The sequence below is a fragment of the Oncorhynchus nerka genome, linkage group LG4 (assembly GCF_034236695.1).
Source record: "Oncorhynchus nerka isolate Pitt River linkage group LG4, Oner_Uvic_2.0, whole genome shotgun sequence".
In the NCBI taxonomy this organism is placed as follows: domain Eukaryota; kingdom Metazoa; phylum Chordata; class Actinopteri; order Salmoniformes; family Salmonidae; genus Oncorhynchus; species Oncorhynchus nerka.
Genome location: NC_088399.1, coordinates 91,805,615 through 91,824,757, shown reverse-complemented (window position 1 = coordinate 91,824,757; position 19,143 = coordinate 91,805,615). Strand labels below are relative to the sequence as shown.

General features: G+C 45.1%; 1 protein-coding gene across 1 annotated transcript in view; it reads left to right on the top strand.

The window, feature by feature from the left end:
• LOC115115174 (unconventional myosin-Ig-like) overlaps nucleotides 1-19,143 on the top strand; it is a 93,136-nt gene that overhangs the window by 30,896 nt on the left and 43,097 nt on the right. The window contains 9 exon segments of the mRNA XM_065018031.1: nucleotides 103-177; nucleotides 509-641; nucleotides 3,556-3,722; nucleotides 4,115-4,225; nucleotides 4,227-4,275; nucleotides 7,779-8,002; nucleotides 10,240-10,384; nucleotides 15,612-15,716; nucleotides 16,379-16,492. Of these exon segments, the coding sequence (XP_064874103.1) occupies nucleotides 103-177; nucleotides 509-641; nucleotides 3,556-3,722; nucleotides 4,115-4,225; nucleotides 4,227-4,275; nucleotides 7,779-8,002; nucleotides 10,240-10,384; nucleotides 15,612-15,716; nucleotides 16,379-16,492 (1,123 nt within the window).

The window sequence follows — 19,143 nt, the reverse complement described above, 5'->3', positions numbered from 1 at the left end:
ATCTCTCTGGCTCTATCTCTCTGGCTCTATCTCTCTGGCTCGCGCTCTCTCTCTCGCTCTATTTCTCTCACTCTTACATCTTTCTCTCTCTATCTATTTCAGGTACTCCGTCGAGGGCTTTTTGGACAAGAACAAGGACCCCCTCTTCCAAGATTTCAAGAGGCTCATGTTTAACAGGTGTCAAATGCAGTGCCTCGTTCACACACACACACACACACACACACACACACACACACACACACACACACACACACACACACACACACACACACACACACACACACACACACTTTACAAAATTAGAAACTCCTTGACAGCTCGGGAAATTCATTCCTCCTCTCCTCCTGTCTTTCGTTCAGCTGTTCAAACCCTCTTTTCACTATTTTGAGCCTGTGTTCGTTCTGATAACCTCCCTCCATCTCTATATCTCTGTATCTATGTATCTCTTCACATCTCTCTCACCGCCCCCCCCTCACACTCTCTCCCTCTCTGTTCTCTCGTGCTGTAGTTCCAACCCTGTGATGAATGAGATGTGGCCTGATGGTCAGCTGAGCATCACAGAGGTCACCAAGCGACCCCTGACGGCAGCCACCCTCTTCAAGAACTCCATCGTGGCCCTAGTGGAAAAACTGAGCTGCAAGGTTGGTGCTGCTTGGTTACTCTATGGTTGGTTTCTGGTTGAAATAAATCAAACAAACATGAGGGCAATTATTCAGTAGAGAGATACTTGGTGTTCTTCTGGTCTTTCACCATTTTGGTGGAAAAAAAAAAAAAAAACTTTCCTCCAAACTTTTCGGGTGAAAGAAGACATATCCTTGTTGCTAGGCAACGGAAGGAACATCAAGTCCACCGGAGGCGATTCTTTGTCTGCGTGTGTTTTTACCCTCCTCTGTCACTCTCCATGGTTTTCATTGACCTAGTTCTAAATAATAATATGAGCTTTACCTCTCTCTCTCCGGACATTGTGGACTAGCCACACCTGTGACTCTAACAGCTGGCCAAATCAACCGGCTCCTAGAAATATGGATAACGTTTATGTGTCAGACAATATAAAACAATGTCTGTTTTTGAGAGGTCAGTCAGATGCTGACAACCTTTCAGGGATTATGATGGAGAGAGAATGTGTATGTAAGTGAATGGGACCACATAATAAAGTGACCTTTGTGTTGGGAGCTAGCTAGAGTTAGTTCGGTAGGGCATTAATCTCTGTCTGTCTGTCTGTCTGTCTGTCTGTCTGTCTGTCTGTCTGTCTGTCTGTCTGTCTGTCTGTCTGTCTGTCTGTCTGTCTGTCTGTCTGTCTGTCTGTCTGTCTGTCTGTCTGTCTGTCTGTCTGTCTGTCTGTCTGTCTGTCTGTCTGTCTGTCTGTCTGTCTGTCTGTCTGTCTGTCTGTCTGTCTGTCTGTCTGTCTGTCTGTCTGTCTGTCTGTCTGTCTTGTCTGTCTGTCTGTCTGTCTGTCTGTCTGTCTGTCTGTCTGTCTGTCTGTCTGTAACACAACACAACACAACACAACACATACATACACGCACACACAGAGCATCACCCACCCACCTGGCTGTCCCTTACTGAGACTTTGAGACCTTTTCTGCTGTTTTTTGGGATGTCCTGCTCTTGTAGCGATGCCTGTCTGTGTGTGGCTGGACTGGGCTGGTACCCTGGGGGTACCAGCCCTTGTACTTCCCCCAGGTACCCTGGTACTTGATGATGGATGGACGAACGTAAACTAAGCAGGACCTAATTGCTCAGATTTTGAAGATGTGTTGGACATTATGTCAACCTGGATTCCCTGACTCATGTGCTTGGATTCCAGGAAGAGAAGCTGCTGCCTTGGCAACAGCAAATGGGGATGCATAATATATACAAATACAAAAATCAGGCAAATAACAGAACACTTAAAAACAGAGAAAACAGATAATGGTTGCCTCCCAAATGGCCCCCTGTTCCCATAGTGCTCTGGTACAAAGTTGTGCACTACATAGGAAATAGGGTGTAATGTGGGTCATAACCACTGTCTGTGCACTAAAAGCTTTAGTATAATAATATGACATTTTCAAAGTTGAATAGTTTCTCACTGTATCACAGTCACTGTGAGTTTGGCAGAGCTAGAGTTTAATGATGCATTGATATTATAATAGATAGATAGCTTGGGATGTTTTTCTGCATCATTTCACAAGGCATATGCAGTCCTCTATGGCATGGCTATGCACCTCTGAGTACAGTACAGTCTGATCTCTAGAAAGTTGTCTACCCGAGCCAACTAGTCTCTCTCCTGTCTGACACTATATTGCTTTTTGACTTGTCTATTTGCGAGTGTGGAAGCGCCGTCCCGAGTAGAGTATAATATAACATATCATATTATGACTGTTAAGGGGAGATACCTAGTCAGTTGTACAATGGAATGTCTTCAACGACAATGTGTCTTCCACATTTAACCCAACCCCTCTGAATCAGAGAGGTGTGTGTGTGTGTGTGTGGGAGGGGGGGGGCTGCCTTAATTGACATCTGGGGAGCAGTTGTTGTTTGGAGCAGTTGTTGTTTGGGGGATAACTACCTTGCTCAATCAAATCAAATCAAATGCATTTAAATAGCCCTTCGTACATCAGCTGATATCTCAACTGTATTTAATTTATTTATTTATTTTGCTCCTTTGCACCCCATTATTTTTATTTCTACTTTGCACATTCTTCCATTGCAAAACTACCATTCCAGTGTTTTACTTGCTATATTGTATTTACTTTGCCACCATGGCCTTTTTTGCCTTTACCTCCCTTCTCACCTAATTTGCTCACATTGTATATAGACTTGTTTTTTTTTTACTGTATTATTGACTGTATGTTTGTTTTACTCCATGTGTAACTCTGTGTCGTTGTATGTGTCGAACTGCTTTGCTTTATCTTGGCCAGGTCGCAATTGTAAATGAGAACTTGTTCTCAACTTGCTTACCTGGTTAAATAAAGGTGAAATAAATAAAAAAATAAAAAAAGTGCTGTACAGAAACCCAGCCTAAAATCCCAAACAGCAAGCAATGCAGGTGTAGAAGCACGGTGGCTAGGAAAAACTCCCTAGAGAGGCCAAAACCTAGGAAGAAACCCATTATGTCAGTGGTATAACGGTAGATTTTTTCCACCTTGTTGGTTCAGGGTTTCGAACCAGCAACCTTTCAGTTACTGCCCCAACACTCTTAACTACTGGCTACCTACCAATATTACATTATGTACACTATATGACCAACGTATGACTGTTCCACTACTCTGTGTGTTGCAGGAGCCTATATGACCAGCGTATGACTGTTCCACTACTCTGTGTGTTGCAGGAGCCTATATGACCAGCGTATGACTGTTCCACTACTCTGTGTGTTGCAGGAGCCTATATGACCAGCGTATGACTGTTCCACTACTCTGTGTGTTGCAGGAGCCTATATGACCAGTGTATTACTGTTCCATTACTCTGTGTGTTGCAGGTGCCTATATGACCAGCGTATGACTGTTCCACTACTCTGTGTGTTGCAGGAGCCTATATGACCAGCGTATGACTGTTCCACTACTCTGTGTGTTGCAGGAGCCGTACTATGTTCGCTGTATTAAGCCAAATGACATGAAGTCTCCCGCGCTGTTTGACGATGCCCGCTGCCAACACCAGGTGGCGTACCTGGGCCTGCTGGAGAACGTCAGAGTGCGGAGAGCAGGGTTCGCCTACCGCCAAGCCTACACACGCTTCCTACAGAGGTCAGAGGTCATGCATACCCTGAGGTCAGAGGTCATTGGGGTGAAAGCATTACATTATTAAGAATGAGTCATTCTTCTGGAATTAAAGGCAATGTCCATGAATGCAATGACATTCGGACACGTTATGTGAATAACAAGCTTTGTATGACTGTCTGTGTTCTAACCATGTGTATAATGGAATGATTTGAATCTGTCCAATGTCGATTCCTAGCCTGAGTGCCTGTCTGTTTGCGCTATCATACCAGCTCCTTGTCACTCGTTGTCATGCCAATAAGCATTGTAGTTGCTTAAAAGCACAGATCTGGGACTACGCTACTCCAATCCTATATTATGTCAAAAACACAACTTCCTGTATCATGAAGTCTTCTTCTCCTCTCCTGTGTGTCCTGTAGGTATAAGATGACCTGTGAGTACACCTGGCCCAACCACCTGATGGGAACAGACAGGGAGGCAGTGGAGGCTATTGTCACGCAGCATGGTTTCCAGGATGATGTCGCGTATGGAGCAGGAGAGAGACGCTCTCATCCCTGTCCTGGTGCTGTTCCTACAGAAGGTAATCCCTTCTAACGGTCCGAGGCTGTGGTGATGGTTAAAGTCGAGATTACAACCTGGCTCGTGTTGAGTAGAGACAAAGCAGGTGAACATGTTCTGAAGCAAAGGATGTAATTGTCACAGCCTACTAGGATTGGTGGGTTGGAATCAGGATGTAATTGTCACAGCCTACTAGGATTGGTGGATTGGAATCAGGATGTAATTGTCACAGCCTACTAGGATTGGTGGGTTGGAATCAGGATGTAATTGTCACAGCCTACTAGGATTGGTGGGTTGGAATCAGGATGTAATTGTCACAGCCTACTAGGATTGGTGGGTTGGAATCAGGATGTAATTGTCACAGCCTACTAGGATTGGTGGGTTGGAATCAGGATGTAATTGTCACAGCCTACTAGGATTGGTGGGTTGGAATCAGGATGTAATTGTCACAGCCTACTAGGATTGGTGGGTTGGAATCAGGATGTAATTGTCACAGCCTACTAGGATTGGTGGGTTGGAATCAGGATGTAATTGTCACAGCCTACTAGGATTGGTGGGTTGGAATCAGGATGTAATTGTCACAGCCTACTAGGATTGGTGGGTTGGAATCAGGATGTAATTGTCACAGCCTACTAGGATTGGTGGGTTGGAATCAGGATGTAATTGTCACAGCCTACTAGGATTGGTGGGTTGGAATCAGGATGTAATTGTCACAGCCTACTAGGATTGGTGGGTTGGAATCAGGATGTAATTGTCACAGCCTACTAGGATTGGTGGGTTGGAATCAGGATGTAATTGTCACAGCCTACTAGGATTGGTGGGTTGGAATCAGGATGTAATTTGTCACAGCCTACTAGGATTGGTGGGTTGGAATCAGGATGTAATTGTCACAGCCTACTAGGAGTGGTGGGTTGGAATCAGGATGTAATTGTCACAGCCTACTAGGATTGGTGGGTTGGAATCAGGATGTAATTGTCACAGCCTACTAGGATTGGTGGGTTGGAATCAGGATGTAATTGTCACAGCCTACTAGGATTGGTGGGTTGGAATCAGGATGTAATTGTCACAGCCTACTAGGATTGGTGGGTTGGAATCAGGATGTAATTGTCACAGCCTACTAGGATTGGTGGGTTGGAATCAGGATGTAATTGTCACAGCCTACTAGGATTGGTGGGTTGGAATCAGGATGTAATTGTCACAGCCTACTAGGATTGGTGGGTTGGAATCAGGATGTAATTGTCACAGCCTACTAGGAGTGGTGGGTTGGAATCAGGATGTAATTGTCACAGCCTACTAGGATTGGTGGGTTGGAATCAGGATGTAATTGTCACAGCCTACTAGGAGTGGTGGGTTGGAATCAGGATGTAATTGTCACAGCCTACTAGGATTGGTGGGTTGGAATCAGGATGTAATTGTCACAGCCTACTAGGATTGGTGGGTTGGAATCAGGCGCAGAGAGCAGGGTTCAGTAAATCGTGATTTATTCTCCGGCCAAAAAACGGTCACGCCAACATACAGGGCGCATAAAACAGACCAGCCCAAACACAGGACCAAACAGTCCAGAGAATACAAACAGGAAAACCACAACCAACAGAGTAACAAAAAACAATCCCGAGTCAACCTACTACATATAGGGAAGCTAATTAAACCAAAATACACACAGGTGAAACTAATAAGACAAAACCAACAGACAAACGAAAAAGGGATCGGTAGCGGCTAGTAGGACGGTGACGACGACCCCCGAGCACCACCCGAACAGGCAGGGGAGCCAACTTCGGGCGGAAGTCGTGACAGTAATACCTCTTCTGGATCTGTCCAGTGAGAAAGCTCCTTTTCATTTTCTGTTTCAAATGTTTTCTTCTGTTTGTTTCTACTGAACAAAACCTTGTTCTCAGTGACTCTACAGTTAATACTATGGCTTTTATCCTGGATTTTAAGCTACTTCGATGAGAATGTCCTTTTTCCTGTTTTTCAGCTAGTCCTAATTAAAACCCCCATCGACAGTTTGCCGTCACAATCTGAACCACACAGCAGCAGCCTCCTACTAAGACTTCTGCCTTTCATTTGTCTTCAGCTCGACAATGATTTGGGTCCCAGTCATAGGTCGAATCCCAAATGGCACACAATTCCCTATCTAGTGCGCTACTTTTGAGTAAGTGGTGCGCTATGTAGGGAATATGGTGCCATTTGGGACGAAGCCATATTCTACCCAATGTGATTCATTAATCTGCCTAGTCAAGTGGAGAAAGCTCTGATTACAATAACTGGGATAATGAATGCAATCAGAACCATCATTACATAACATTTCATTTATCATTTTTTCTCCTCTTCTTGCTCTGTGAAATAAATACCCTGCTTTTCTCTCTGCGACCCACTCCAGGGATTGAGTCCCAAATAACACCCTATTCCCTATACGGTGCACTACTTTTTACCAGAGCCATATAGTTCTTGGTCAAAAGTAGTACACTACTGTATATGGGGAATAGGTTGCCTTTTGGGAAGAGATTCATCCGGGTCAATCTGCAGCCGAGGCACTTCTCTAAGTGGAGAAGAAGCCCTGACGGTCTCTGGAAAGACTTAGATTTTTCCCAAATGGCACCCTATTACCTATATAGTCCACTACTTTTGACCAGAACCCATAGTGCACTATACATGGAATAGGGTGCCATTGACTCATGTACTGTAGTGTTTTTGAGTGTCTTGACTCATGTACTGTAGTGTTTTTGAGTATCTTGACTCATGTACTGTAGTGTATTTGAGTGTCTTGACTCATGTACTGTAGTGTTTTTGAGTATCTTGACTAATGTACTGTGGTGTTTTTGAGTGTCTTGACTCATGTACTGTAGTGTTTTTGAGTGTCTTGACTCATGTACTGTAGTGTTTTTGAGTGTCTTGACTCATGTACTGTAGTGTTTTTGAGTATCTTGACTCATGTACTGTAGTGTGTTTGAGTATCTTGACTCATGTACTGTAGTGTATTTGAGTGTCTTGACTCATTTACTGTAGTGTTTTTGAGTATCTTGACTCATGTACTGTAGTTTTTTGAGTGTCTTGACTCATGTACTGTAGTGTTTTTGAGTGTCTTGACTCATGTACTGTAGTGTTTTTGAGTGTCTTTACTCATGCACTGTAGTGTTTTTGAGTGTCTTGACTCATGTACTGTAGTGTTTTTGAGTGTCTTGACTCATGTACTGTAGTGTTTTTGAGTGTCTTGACTCATGTACTGTAGTGTTTTTGAGTGTCTTGACTCATGTACTGTAGTGTTTTTGAGTGTCTTGACTCATGTACTGTAGTGTTTTTGAGTGTCTTGACTCATGTACTGTAGTGTTTTTGAGTGTCTTGACTCATGTACTGTAGTGTTTTTAGCACCTTTTTCTCAACTCACCACTTCAATAAGATAGCTTGTGAGGGGGACCTCTTGTACATTTGAACATGTTTCAGTTCTATAACCTCTCTCTCTCTCCCACGTTTCCCCCCCCCCTCCCTCCCTCCCTCCCTCCCTCCCTCCCTCCCTCTCCCCACCAGGTGTGGCGCGGGGCGCTGGCGAGGATGCGTTGCCGGCGGATGCGTGCCATCTTTGCCATCATGGGCTGCTACAAGCGTTACAAGGTCAAGGTCCACTTCTGGGAGGTGGAGCGACGCTTCGCCAACGTATGCAGCATGGCTGACTATGGGAAGAGCGTGGAGTGGCCCACACCACCAGCAGCCCTCACACAATTCCACAGCATCACGCAGAAGCTGCACCGCAGGTCAGTCAGTCCCCATGGTAACCCCCACACAGATAAATAGAATGTGCAGAAGCTGAGTGTGTAATGTACAGTGTCCATTTTATATACATCAGTACTGTGTGTCTAAAACAATTTCCCCCTTGGGACATCAAAGTTAATCCTAACTACAGTAAGAGAGGCTGTCATTGATGTGTGTGTGTACTTGTGCGTGCTTGCGTGTGTGTGTGTGTGCGTGCGTGAGTACGTGTGTGTGTGTGCGTGCGTGAGTACGTGTGTGTGTGTGTGTGTGCGTGCGTGAGTACGTGTGTGTGTGTGTGTGTGTGTGCGTGCGTGAGTACGTGTGTGTGTGTGCGTGCGTGAGTACGTGTGTGTGTGTGTGTGCGTGTGTGTGTGTGTGTGTGTGTGTGTGTGTGTGCGTGCGTGAGTACGTGTGTGTGTGTGCGTGCGTGCGTGAGTACGTGTGTGTGTGTGTGTGTGTGTGTGTGTGTGTGTGTGTGTGTGTGTGTGTGTGTGTGTGTGTGTGTGTGTGTGTGTGCGTGCGTGCGTGAGTACGTGTGTGTGGAAGGAGTCTGCGTTTACGTTTTGTCATACTTCTTTTCTTCACTATAGACAGATACAAAACATCAGACCATATTTATATAGATATACCATCTACAGGGGCCTTCGGGAAGTATTCAGACACCTTGACTTTTTCCATATTTTGTTCCATTACAGCTTTATTCTAACATTGATTAAATAAGTAAAATACTCAGCAATCTAACACACGATACCCCATAATGACAAAGTGAAAAAAGTTTTTAAGACATTTTCAAAAACAGAAATACCTTATTTACATTAATATTCAGAACCTTTGCTATGAGTTTAGAAATTGAGCTCAAGTGCATCCTGTTTCCACTGATCATCCTTGAGATGTTTCTACAATATGATTGGAGTCCACCTGGGGGTAAATTAAATTGATTGGACATGATTTGGAAAGGCACACATCTGTCTATATAAGGTACCACAGTTGACAAAAACAAAGCCATGAGGTTAAAGGAATTGTACATAGAGCTCTGAGACAGGATTGTGTCGAGGCACAGACCTGGGGAAGGGTACCAAAAAATGTGGGCAGCATTGAAGGTCCCCAAGAACACAGTGGCTTCCATCATTCCTAAATGGAAGAAGTTAGGAACCACCAACACTCTTCCTAGAGCTGGCCGACTGGCCAAACTGAGCAATCGGGGGAGAAGGGCCTTGGTCAGGGAGGTGACCAAGAACCCCATGGTCACTCTGAAAGAGCTTCAGAGTTCCTCTGTGTAGATGGGAGAACCTTCCAGAAGGACAAACAACTCTGCAGCACTTCTCCAAATCAGGCATTTATGGTAGTGGCCAGACGGAAGCCACCCTGCTTGGAGTTTGCCAGAAGGCACCTAAGGGAAACAAGATTCTCTGGTCTGGTGAAACCAAGATGGAACTCTTTGGCCTGAATGCCAAGTATCACGTCTGGAGGAAACCTCAAATCATCCCTACGGTGAAGCATGGCGGTGGCAGCATCATGCTGTGGGGATGTTTTTCAGCGGCAGGGACTGAGGATCTGTAGAGAATTTTATATTTCATTTTTTCATTTTTTTTAATACATTTACAAACATTTCTAAAAACCTGTTTTTGCTTTGTCATTATGGGGTACTGTGTGTAGACTGATATAGACCATCTTTATATATAAATATATATTTTCTTTCATTTAACAGGCAAGTCCTTTATGAACAAATTCTTATTTACATTGACGGTCTACCCAAACACGGACGACACTGGGCCAATTGTGCTCCGCCCTATGGGGCTCCCAATCATTGCCGGTTGTGATACAGCTCTGAATCGAACCAAGGTCTGTAGTGATGCCTCTAGCACTGAGATGCAGTCCCGTAGACCGCTGCACCACCTGGGAGCCCAATATATATATATATATATATAGATCATCTTTATAGAATTTACAAAAAATGTTTTTATTTTATTTTACCTTTATTTTACTAGGCAGGTCAGTTAAGAACAAATTCTTATTTTCAATGACAGCCTAGGAACAGTGGGTTAACTGCCTGTTCAGGGGCAGAACGGGGATTTGAACTTGCAACCTTTCCGTTCCTAGTCCAACGCTCTAACCACTAGGCTACCCTGCCGCCCCCAATTCAAAAGGTACCTACATAAACCTTGAAAAGGAATAACCTAAATAAGTTTTCTCTGCAACATCTTTGATATATTCTGTGTTTTACATTGTTTGTCCCAAGATGGCGTGCGTGGCAGATAGTGAAGAACATCCCACCGTTTGACATGGGGGAGATACGGGCCAAGGTGGCTGCTCTGGGGGCCCTGAATGGGGAGAGGAAGGACTGGGGCTGTGGTCGATCCTGGGAGAGAGACTACCTGGCTAATGTGAGTCACTCACACAGCACGGCCATGTATGTTCAGTACTTTCTCTCAGTTTAAAAAATTGTTTGGATCTCCTACACGAGGGACAAAATCCTAATCAGACTTCTCACATAAGATTACTTTCAACCCTCATGCCTTGTTTATGTTATTTTAGTCATTGTCTTGATTGGTCTCAAATCCTGATGAATGGAATGAGTATCTACTGTATGTCACATAAACTGAAGAGGTAAACTTTCACCAGAAAATCTAGAGCGCATGTTGAAACAACAACACAACACCATACACACACTCACCCTGACCCAGACCAGTATACAGTACATCATAAGAGGAGATACAATGACATCATTCCGGAAGCATCCATCGCAGGCAGGAAGGAACGCGTGTGATGAACCACAAGGCCAGCAGATTGTGGTTGGCTGAGTCAAAGGCAGTCACAATCAGTCCCATTCTAATGGGTCTCACTCACGACTCGTTAAAGGGTTAATACAATTACGTTTGGTCGTTGGAGCCATGACAGGCCCCCTCTGGGTACCGTGACAAGGGCTGGTCCTGTTAATCAGTCAATGAGGCAGTCAGTTGGTCTTCTAGTGGCTTGTGACTAGGCTTGCGTACCAAATGGCACCATATTCCCTAAATAGTGCACTACTTTTGACCAGAGTCCAATGGGTCCTAGTCAAAAGTAGTGCACTATATAGGGAATAGGGTACCATTTGAGACATATCCTAGAACCATATTCAACCCCCTTCTGCCCCCCCATGTCATATCCTGAGCCAACAAAGGCTCAACTGTTTATGACAACCGTCTCAAACGTCCCAATCTCCTGCTTTCAATTATCTACTCCTCTATCTCATCATCTCATTGACCCTTGCATCAGGTCAAGCTGAGTCTATCATGGTCAATCCATTGGTTTACACTTCAGACGATTCAACACATTCAATCCATATTCCAGACATACTTGTACATTCACTATAGGCATTCGGACTGTATTTAGACCCCTTGACGTCTTCCACATTTTGTTACGTTACAGTCTTATTCAAATAAAATACAATCCTCAATCTACACACAATACCCAATATTGAAAAAGCAAAAACAGGTTTTTAGAATTTTTTGCAAATTTATTACAAATAAAAAATAATAATATGACATTTACATAAATATTCAGACCCTTTACTCAGTACTTTGTTGAAGCACCTTTGGCATTGATTACAGCCTCGAGTCTTCTTGGGTATGACGCTACAGTGGCTTGCGAAAGTATTCACCCCCTTGGCATTTTTCCTATTTTGTTGCCTTATAACCTGGAATTAAAATATATTTTTGGGGGGGTTTGTATCATTTAATTCACACAACATGCCTATCACTTTGAAGATGCTAAATATTTTTGGGGGTGTGAAACAAGTAAGAAATAAGACAAAAAATGTAACTTGAGCGTGCATAACTATTCACCCCCCCAAAGTCAATACTTTGTAGAGCCACCTTTTGCAGCAATTACAGCTGCAAGTCTCTTGGGGTATGTCTCTAAGCTTGGCACATCTAGCCACTGGGATTTTGGCCCATTCTTCAAGGCAAAACTGCTCCAGCTCCTTCAAGTTGGATGGGTTCCGCTGGTGTACAGCAATCTTTAAGTCATACCACAGATTCTCAATTGGATTGAGGTCTGGGCTTTGACTAGGCCATTCCAAGACATTTAAATGTTTCCCCATAAACCACTCGAGTGTTGTTTTAGCAGTATGCTTTGGATCATTGTCCTGCTGGAAGGTGAACCTCTGTCCCAGTCTCAAATCTCGAAGACTGAAACAGGTTTCCCTCAAGAATTTCCCTGTATTTAGCGCCATCCATCATTCCTTCAATTCTGACCAGTTTCCCAGTCTCTGCCGATGGAAAAACATGGGATGGTGTTCTCGGGTTGATGAGAGGTGTTGGGTTTGCGCTAGACAGTTTTCATCTTGATGGCCAAAAAGCTAAATTTTAGTCTCATCTGACCAGAGTACCTTCTACCATATGTTTGGGGAGTCTCCCACATGCATTTTGGTGAACACTTTAAGCAATTAACTTTTTTCTGGCCATTCCTCTGTAAAGCCCAGCTCTGTGGAGTGTACAGATTAAAGTGGCCCTATGGACAGATACGCCAATCTCTTCTGTGGAGTTTTTCAGCTCCTTCAGGGTTATCTTTGGTCTCTTTGTTGACTCTCTGATTAATGCCCTCCTTGCCTGGTCCGTGAGTTTTGGTGGGCGGCCCTCTCTTGGCAGGTTTGTTGTGGTGCCAAATTCTTTCCATTTTTTAATAATGGATTTAATGGTGCTCTGTGGGATGTTCAGTTTCTGATATATTTTTCTATAACCCAACCCTGATCTGTACTTCTCCACAGCTTTGTCCCTGACCTGTTTGGAGAGCTCCTTGGTTTTCATGATGCCACTTGCTTGGTGGTGCCCCTTGCTTAGTGGTGTTGCAGACTCTGGGGCCACACAGGTGTGTGTGTGTGTGTGTGTGTGTGTACATATATATATGTACACACACACACACCTGTCTGAAAGGCCCACATATATATATATACAGTATATATATATACTGAGATCATGTGACAAATCATTTGACACTTAGATTGCACACAGGTGTACTTTATTTAACTAATTATGTAACTTCTGAAGGTAATTGGTTGCACCAGATCTTATTGAGGGGCTTCATAGCAAAGGGGGTGAATACATACTGTATGCACGCACCACTTTTCAGTTTTTTATTTTGTATTTTTTGTTTTAAAGTAATTTTTTTCACTTCACCAATTTGGACTGCTTTGTGTCTGTCCATTCCATGAAATCCAAATAAAAATACATTTAAATTACAGGTTGTTATGCAACAAAATAGGAAAAACTTGGCACACCTGTATTTAGGGAGTTTCTCCAATTCTTCTCTGCAGATCCTTTCAAGCTCTGTCGGGTTGGATGGCGAGTGTCGCTGCACAGCTATTTTCATGTCTCTCCAGAGATGTTTGATCAGGTTCAATTCCGGTCTGTGGCTGGATCACTTAAGGACATTCAGAGACTTGTTCCTAAGCCACTGCTGTGTTGTCTTGGCTGTGCGCTTAGGGTCATTGTCCTGTTGGAAGGTGAACCTTCGCCCCAGTCTGAGGTTCTGAGTGTTCTGGAGCAGGTTTTTATCAAGGATCTCTCTGTACTTTTTTCCATTCATCTTTCACTCGATCCTGACTAGTCTCCCAGTCCCTGCCTCTGAAAAACATCCACACAGCATGATGCTGCCACCGTCATGCTTCACCGTAGGGATGGTGCCAAGTTTCCTCCAGACGTAATGCTTGGCATTCAGGCCAAGAGTTCAATGCTGGTTTCATCAGACCAGAGAATCTTGTTTCTTATGGTCAGAGTCTTTAGGTGCCTTTTGGCAAACTCCAAGCGAGCTGTCATGTGTCTTTTACTAAAGAGGGGCTTCTGTCTGGCCACTCTACCATAAAGGCCTGATTGGTGGAGTGCTACAGAGACGGTTGTTCTTCAAGGAGATTCTCCCATCGCCACAGAGGAACTCTGGAGCTCTGTCAGTGTGACCAAGGCCCTTCTCCCCCGATTGCTCAGTTTGGCCGGGTGGCCAGCTCTAGGAAGAGTCTTGGTGGTTCCAGACTTCTTTCATTTAAGAATGATGGAGGCCACTGTGTTCTTAGGGACCTTCAATGCTGCAGAATTCTTTTGGTAACCTTCCCCTGATCTGTGCCTAGACACAATCCTGTCTCGGAGCTCAACGGACAGTTCCTTCCACCTCATGGCTTGGTTTTTGCTCTGGCATGCACTGTCAACTGTGGGACCGTATATAGACAGGTGTGTGTCTTTCCAAATCATGTCCAGTCAATTGAATTTACTGGTGGACTCCAATCAAGTTGTAGCAACATCTCAAGAATGAGCAATGGAAACAGGATGCACCTGAGCTGAATTTCGAGTTTCATAGCAAAGGGTCTGAATACTTATGTAAATAAGTTATTTTTGCTAAAATTTCTAAAAACCTGTTTTTACTTTGTCATTATGGGGTATTGTGTATAGATTGACGAGGGAATTGTTTTATTTAATCCGTTTTAGAATGAGGTTGTAACGTAACAAAATGTGGAAAAAGTCGCGGGGTCTGAATACTTTCCGAATGCACCGTATAACCTTCAGAATGTGAAATACTGTTATGCAGTTCATTCCGATCTTAAGTCTCTGAACGTTCTCATGAGCCTGTGGTGAGGTATTGTCTGTAATAACAGAGCTTAAGATTGTATCTTTTTACATATTGATATTTCTTAAAATTCATATAAAGATTCACATTTACCGCAAACTTACGTGGGTAAAAGCCTTGTACAGGACAACTAGACGGCCATAAAAACCGTGACCCATCTCTGAATTCACCTCAAAGTCAGTGTCTGATATCATTTCTATCGTGCTGTGATCTGCTCGTCTCAGAAAATCATTGATATCATTTTGAAAGAGGCCGGGAAAGGTTATACGAACAGTGTTCTGGTTAATGAGGAGATGCTATCCAGTTGGCAGCAGGCAGACGGGATCATGTAATGTTATTCTTGTTAGACCGTCCTGATATTACATCCGAAACGAGAGTGTAGCGGTTAGGATGGTGAATCAGGCTAGTGTAATATATCGCATAATCCCAAATTGCACCCTATTCCCTATATAGTGCACTACATTTGACCAGGTTCCATTGTCAGCAGCATACCACAATGCATCCGACTGTTGGCTTGCTGCTGATGCTAAGCAGGGTTGGTTAATGGTTGGTACCTGGATGGGAAACCAGATGCTTCTGGAAGTGGTGTTGGAGGACCTGTAGGAGGTGCTCTTTCCTCCGATGTAAAAACAAGTGAACCCAAGGGGTCATTGTCCTGTGTAGGGTGCTGTCTTTGGATGGAATGTTAAAAGGGTGTCCTGACTCTCTGTGGACACTAAAATGGCCCATGCCACTTATTGTAAGAGTAGGGTTGTTGATGCTGGTGTCCTGACTAAATTCCTAATCTGGCCCTCATATCATCATGGCCACCTAATCATTCCCAGCTTCCAATTGGCTCATTCTTCTCCCCTGTAACTATTTCCCAGGTCATTGCTGTAAATGAGAATATGTTCTCAGTCAACTTACCTGGTTAAATAAGGATTAAAGAAAAAACAAGGATCTGGTCAAAAGTAGTGCACTTTGAAGTGACTAGTGTGCCATGTGTGACTCATCCATAATGTGTGTCTTTGATTCCAGGTGAGGGACAGTCGTCAAAGCAGCTCCAACTTCATACTATTCTCCCAAGAGCTCAGGAACAAAGACGAGTACAACCAGGTCATCTTCTCTGGATTCTGTAGGAAGGTATGAGTACAACCAGGTCATCTTCTCTGGATTCTGTAGGAAGGTATGAATACAACCAGGTCATCTTCTCTGGATTCTGTAGGAAGGTATGAGTATAACCAGGTCATCTTCTCTGGATTCTGTAGGAAGGTATGAATACAACCAGGTTATCTTCTCTGGATTCTGTGTGAAGGTATGAATACAACCAGGTCATTTTGTCTGGATTCTGTAGGAAGGTATGAATACAACCAGGTTATCTTCTCTGGATTCTGTAGGAAGGTATGAATACAACCAGGTCATCTTCTCTGGATTCTGTAGGAAAGTATGAGTACAACCAGGTCATCTTCTCTGGATTCTGTAGGAAGGTATGAGTACAACCAGGTCATCTTCTCTGGATTCTGTAGGAAGGTATGAGTACAACCAGGTCATTTTGTCTGGATTCTGTAGGAAGGTATGAAAACATAGCCTATTGTACTGCCAAGAGGAGTTTCAGTTGCTTTTTGTCTCTCTCTCTTTCCCTCTTTGGAAAAACCTTTAACTTCAGATCTAGACTTGAACTTTTTGTGTTCACATATCTGTCCTGGTTTCTGTTTTTGGCTGGTTTGATCCATGATAGTTCTGATTTCTACATTAAAGCTGCTATTATAGAGCAAAATAAAAACATATCTTTCTCTCTCTCTCAGATGAACAGATTCAATAAAAGCTCAGACCGAGCTTTACTGATCACAGACAAACATATCTACAAACTGGACCCCAAAAAACAGTTTAAAGTGTTGAGAAGACTGCCTCTAGAAGTGGTGAGTATACTCTTCATGTGTGCCCCGTCCAGTGAAAGCCACCTTACTCCAGCCTGTGAGTTACCTCTTTACATCCACCTACATCCGTTGCCTGGGTATTACTTACAGACATGGGATACGTCCAAAATGGCACTCTTTTCCATATATAGTGCACTACTTTTGACCAGGATCCACTATGTAGGGAATAGGGTGCTGTTTGGGATGTACTCATGATCAATGGCCTCTGTCTGTCTGTGTGAATTAGTGACCCAGAACAGAGGTTGAGGGAAGCAGGGAGAGGGGAAAGGAGGGGGAGGGAAGGGGGAAGGGGGAGAGTGGGAGGGGAGGGGAAGGGGGAGAGTGGGAGGGGAAGGAGGGAGAGAGCGGGAAGGAGGGAGTGGGGGAAGAGGGGAGTGAAGGAGGGAGTGGGGGAAGGGGGGGAGTGAAGGAGGGAGTGGGGGGGAGGAGAGGGAGGGGGGAGGAAAGGATGGGGTAGGGAGAGTGCGAAGGAGGGAGAGGTGGGGAGGGGGTGCGAAGGAGGGGGCGGCGGGAAGGAGGGAGTGGGGGAAGCGGGGAGCGAAGGAGGGAGAGAGGCGGGGGGAAAGGATGGGGTAGGGAGTGTGCGAAGGAGGGAGAGGTGGGGAGGGGGTGCGAAGGAGGGAGAGGTAGGGGGGAGGAAAGGAGGGAGATTGGGAAGGAGGGGGAGGAAAGGAGGGAGATTGGGAAGGAGGGGGAGGAAAGGAGAGAGAGAGAGGGGGGGAGGATGGTAGAGGGGGGAGGGAGGGGAGGAAGGAATTGAGGGAGAGTGGGAAGGGGGAGGGAGAGTGGGAAAGGGGGGGAGTGGGAAGGGGGAGGGAAAGGAGGGGGAGAGTGGGAGGGGAGGGGAGGGGAAGGGGGGAGAGTGGGAGGAGGGGGAAGGGAGAGAACAGGAAGGAGGGGGGAGTGGGGGGGAGGAGAGGGAGAGGGGGAGGGGGAAGGGAGAGAACAGGAAGGAGGGAGTAGGAGAGGGAGAGGGGGAGGGGGAAGGGAGAGAACAGGAAGGAGGGAGTGGGGGAAGGAGAGAGGGAGAGGGGGGAGGGGGAAGGGAGAGAACAGGAAGGAGGGAGTGGGGGAAGGAGAGGGAGGGGGAGAGAGTGGGAGGAGGGGGAGGGGGAGAGGGGGGGAGAGAACAGGAAGGAGGGAGTGGGGGGAGGAGAGGGAGAGGGGGAGGGGGAAGGTAGAGAACAGGAAGGAGGGAGTGGGGGAAGGAGAGGGAGGGGGGGGAGGGGGAAGGGAGAGAACAGGAAGGAGGGAGTGGGGGAAGGAGGTAAGGAGGGAGGCAGACGGGAGAAAGTGTCTGATCTACATTTTGTGGTCCTGATGATGGAGTGGAGCAGTACGATGCTCCACAGATGTGTGCTGTGCTGCATTGACAGTCAGTCAGGGAGAGGGCCACAGTACTTACTGTACACACAGTGTGTTTTAATCTGAAGCTGTCCATGTTACAGAACACACTGTAGGTTGAGATAACAGGGCAGTTAATTATACAGTATTACATAATGAGCAGCTGAACACCAGTTAGGATAGAACACAACCAACACAGCTGAACACCAGTTAGGATAGAACACAACCAACACAGCTGAACACCAGTTAGGATAGAACACAACCAACACAGCTGAACACCAGTTAGGATAGAACACAACCAACACAGCTGAACACCAGTTAGGATAGAACACAACCAACACAGCTGAACACCAGTTAGGATAGAACACAACCAACACAGCTGAACACAGGACCAACACAGCTGAACACCAGTTAGGCTGATAGAACTGAACACCAGTTAGGATAGAACACAACCAACACAGCTGAACACCAGTTAGGATAGAACACAACCAACACAGCTGAACACCAGTTAGGATAGAACACAACCAACACAGCTGAACACCAGTTAGGATAGACAACACAAGCTGAACACCAGTTAGGATAGAACAACAACACCAGCTGAACACCAGCTAGTTAGGATAGAACACAACCAACACAGCTGAACACCAGTTTAGGATAGAACACAACCAACACAGCTGAACACCAGTTAGGATAGAACACAACCAACACAGCTGAACACCAGTTAGGATAGAACACAACCAACACAGCTGAACACCAGTTAGGATAGAACACAACCAACACAGCTGAACACCAGTTAGGATAGAACACAACCAACACAGCTGAACACCAGTTAGGATAGAACACAACCAACACAGCTGAACACCAGTTAGGATAGACACAACCAACACAGCTGAACACCAGTTAGGATAGAAACCAACACAACAACACACAACCAACACAGCTGAACACCAGTTAGGATAGAACCACAAGCTGAACACCAGTTAGGATAGAACACAACACAGCTGAACACCAGTTAGGATAGAACACAACCAACACAGCTGAACACCAGTTAGGATAGAACACAACCAACACAGCTGAACACAACCAACACAGCTGAACACCAGTTAGGATAAAACACAACCAACACAGCTGAACACCAGTTAGGATAGAACACAACCAACACAGCTGAACACCAGTTAGGATAGAACACAACCAACACAGCTGAACACCAGTTAGGATAGAACACAACCAACACAGCTGAACACCAGTTAGGATAAACACAACCAACACAGCTGAACACCAGTTAGGAT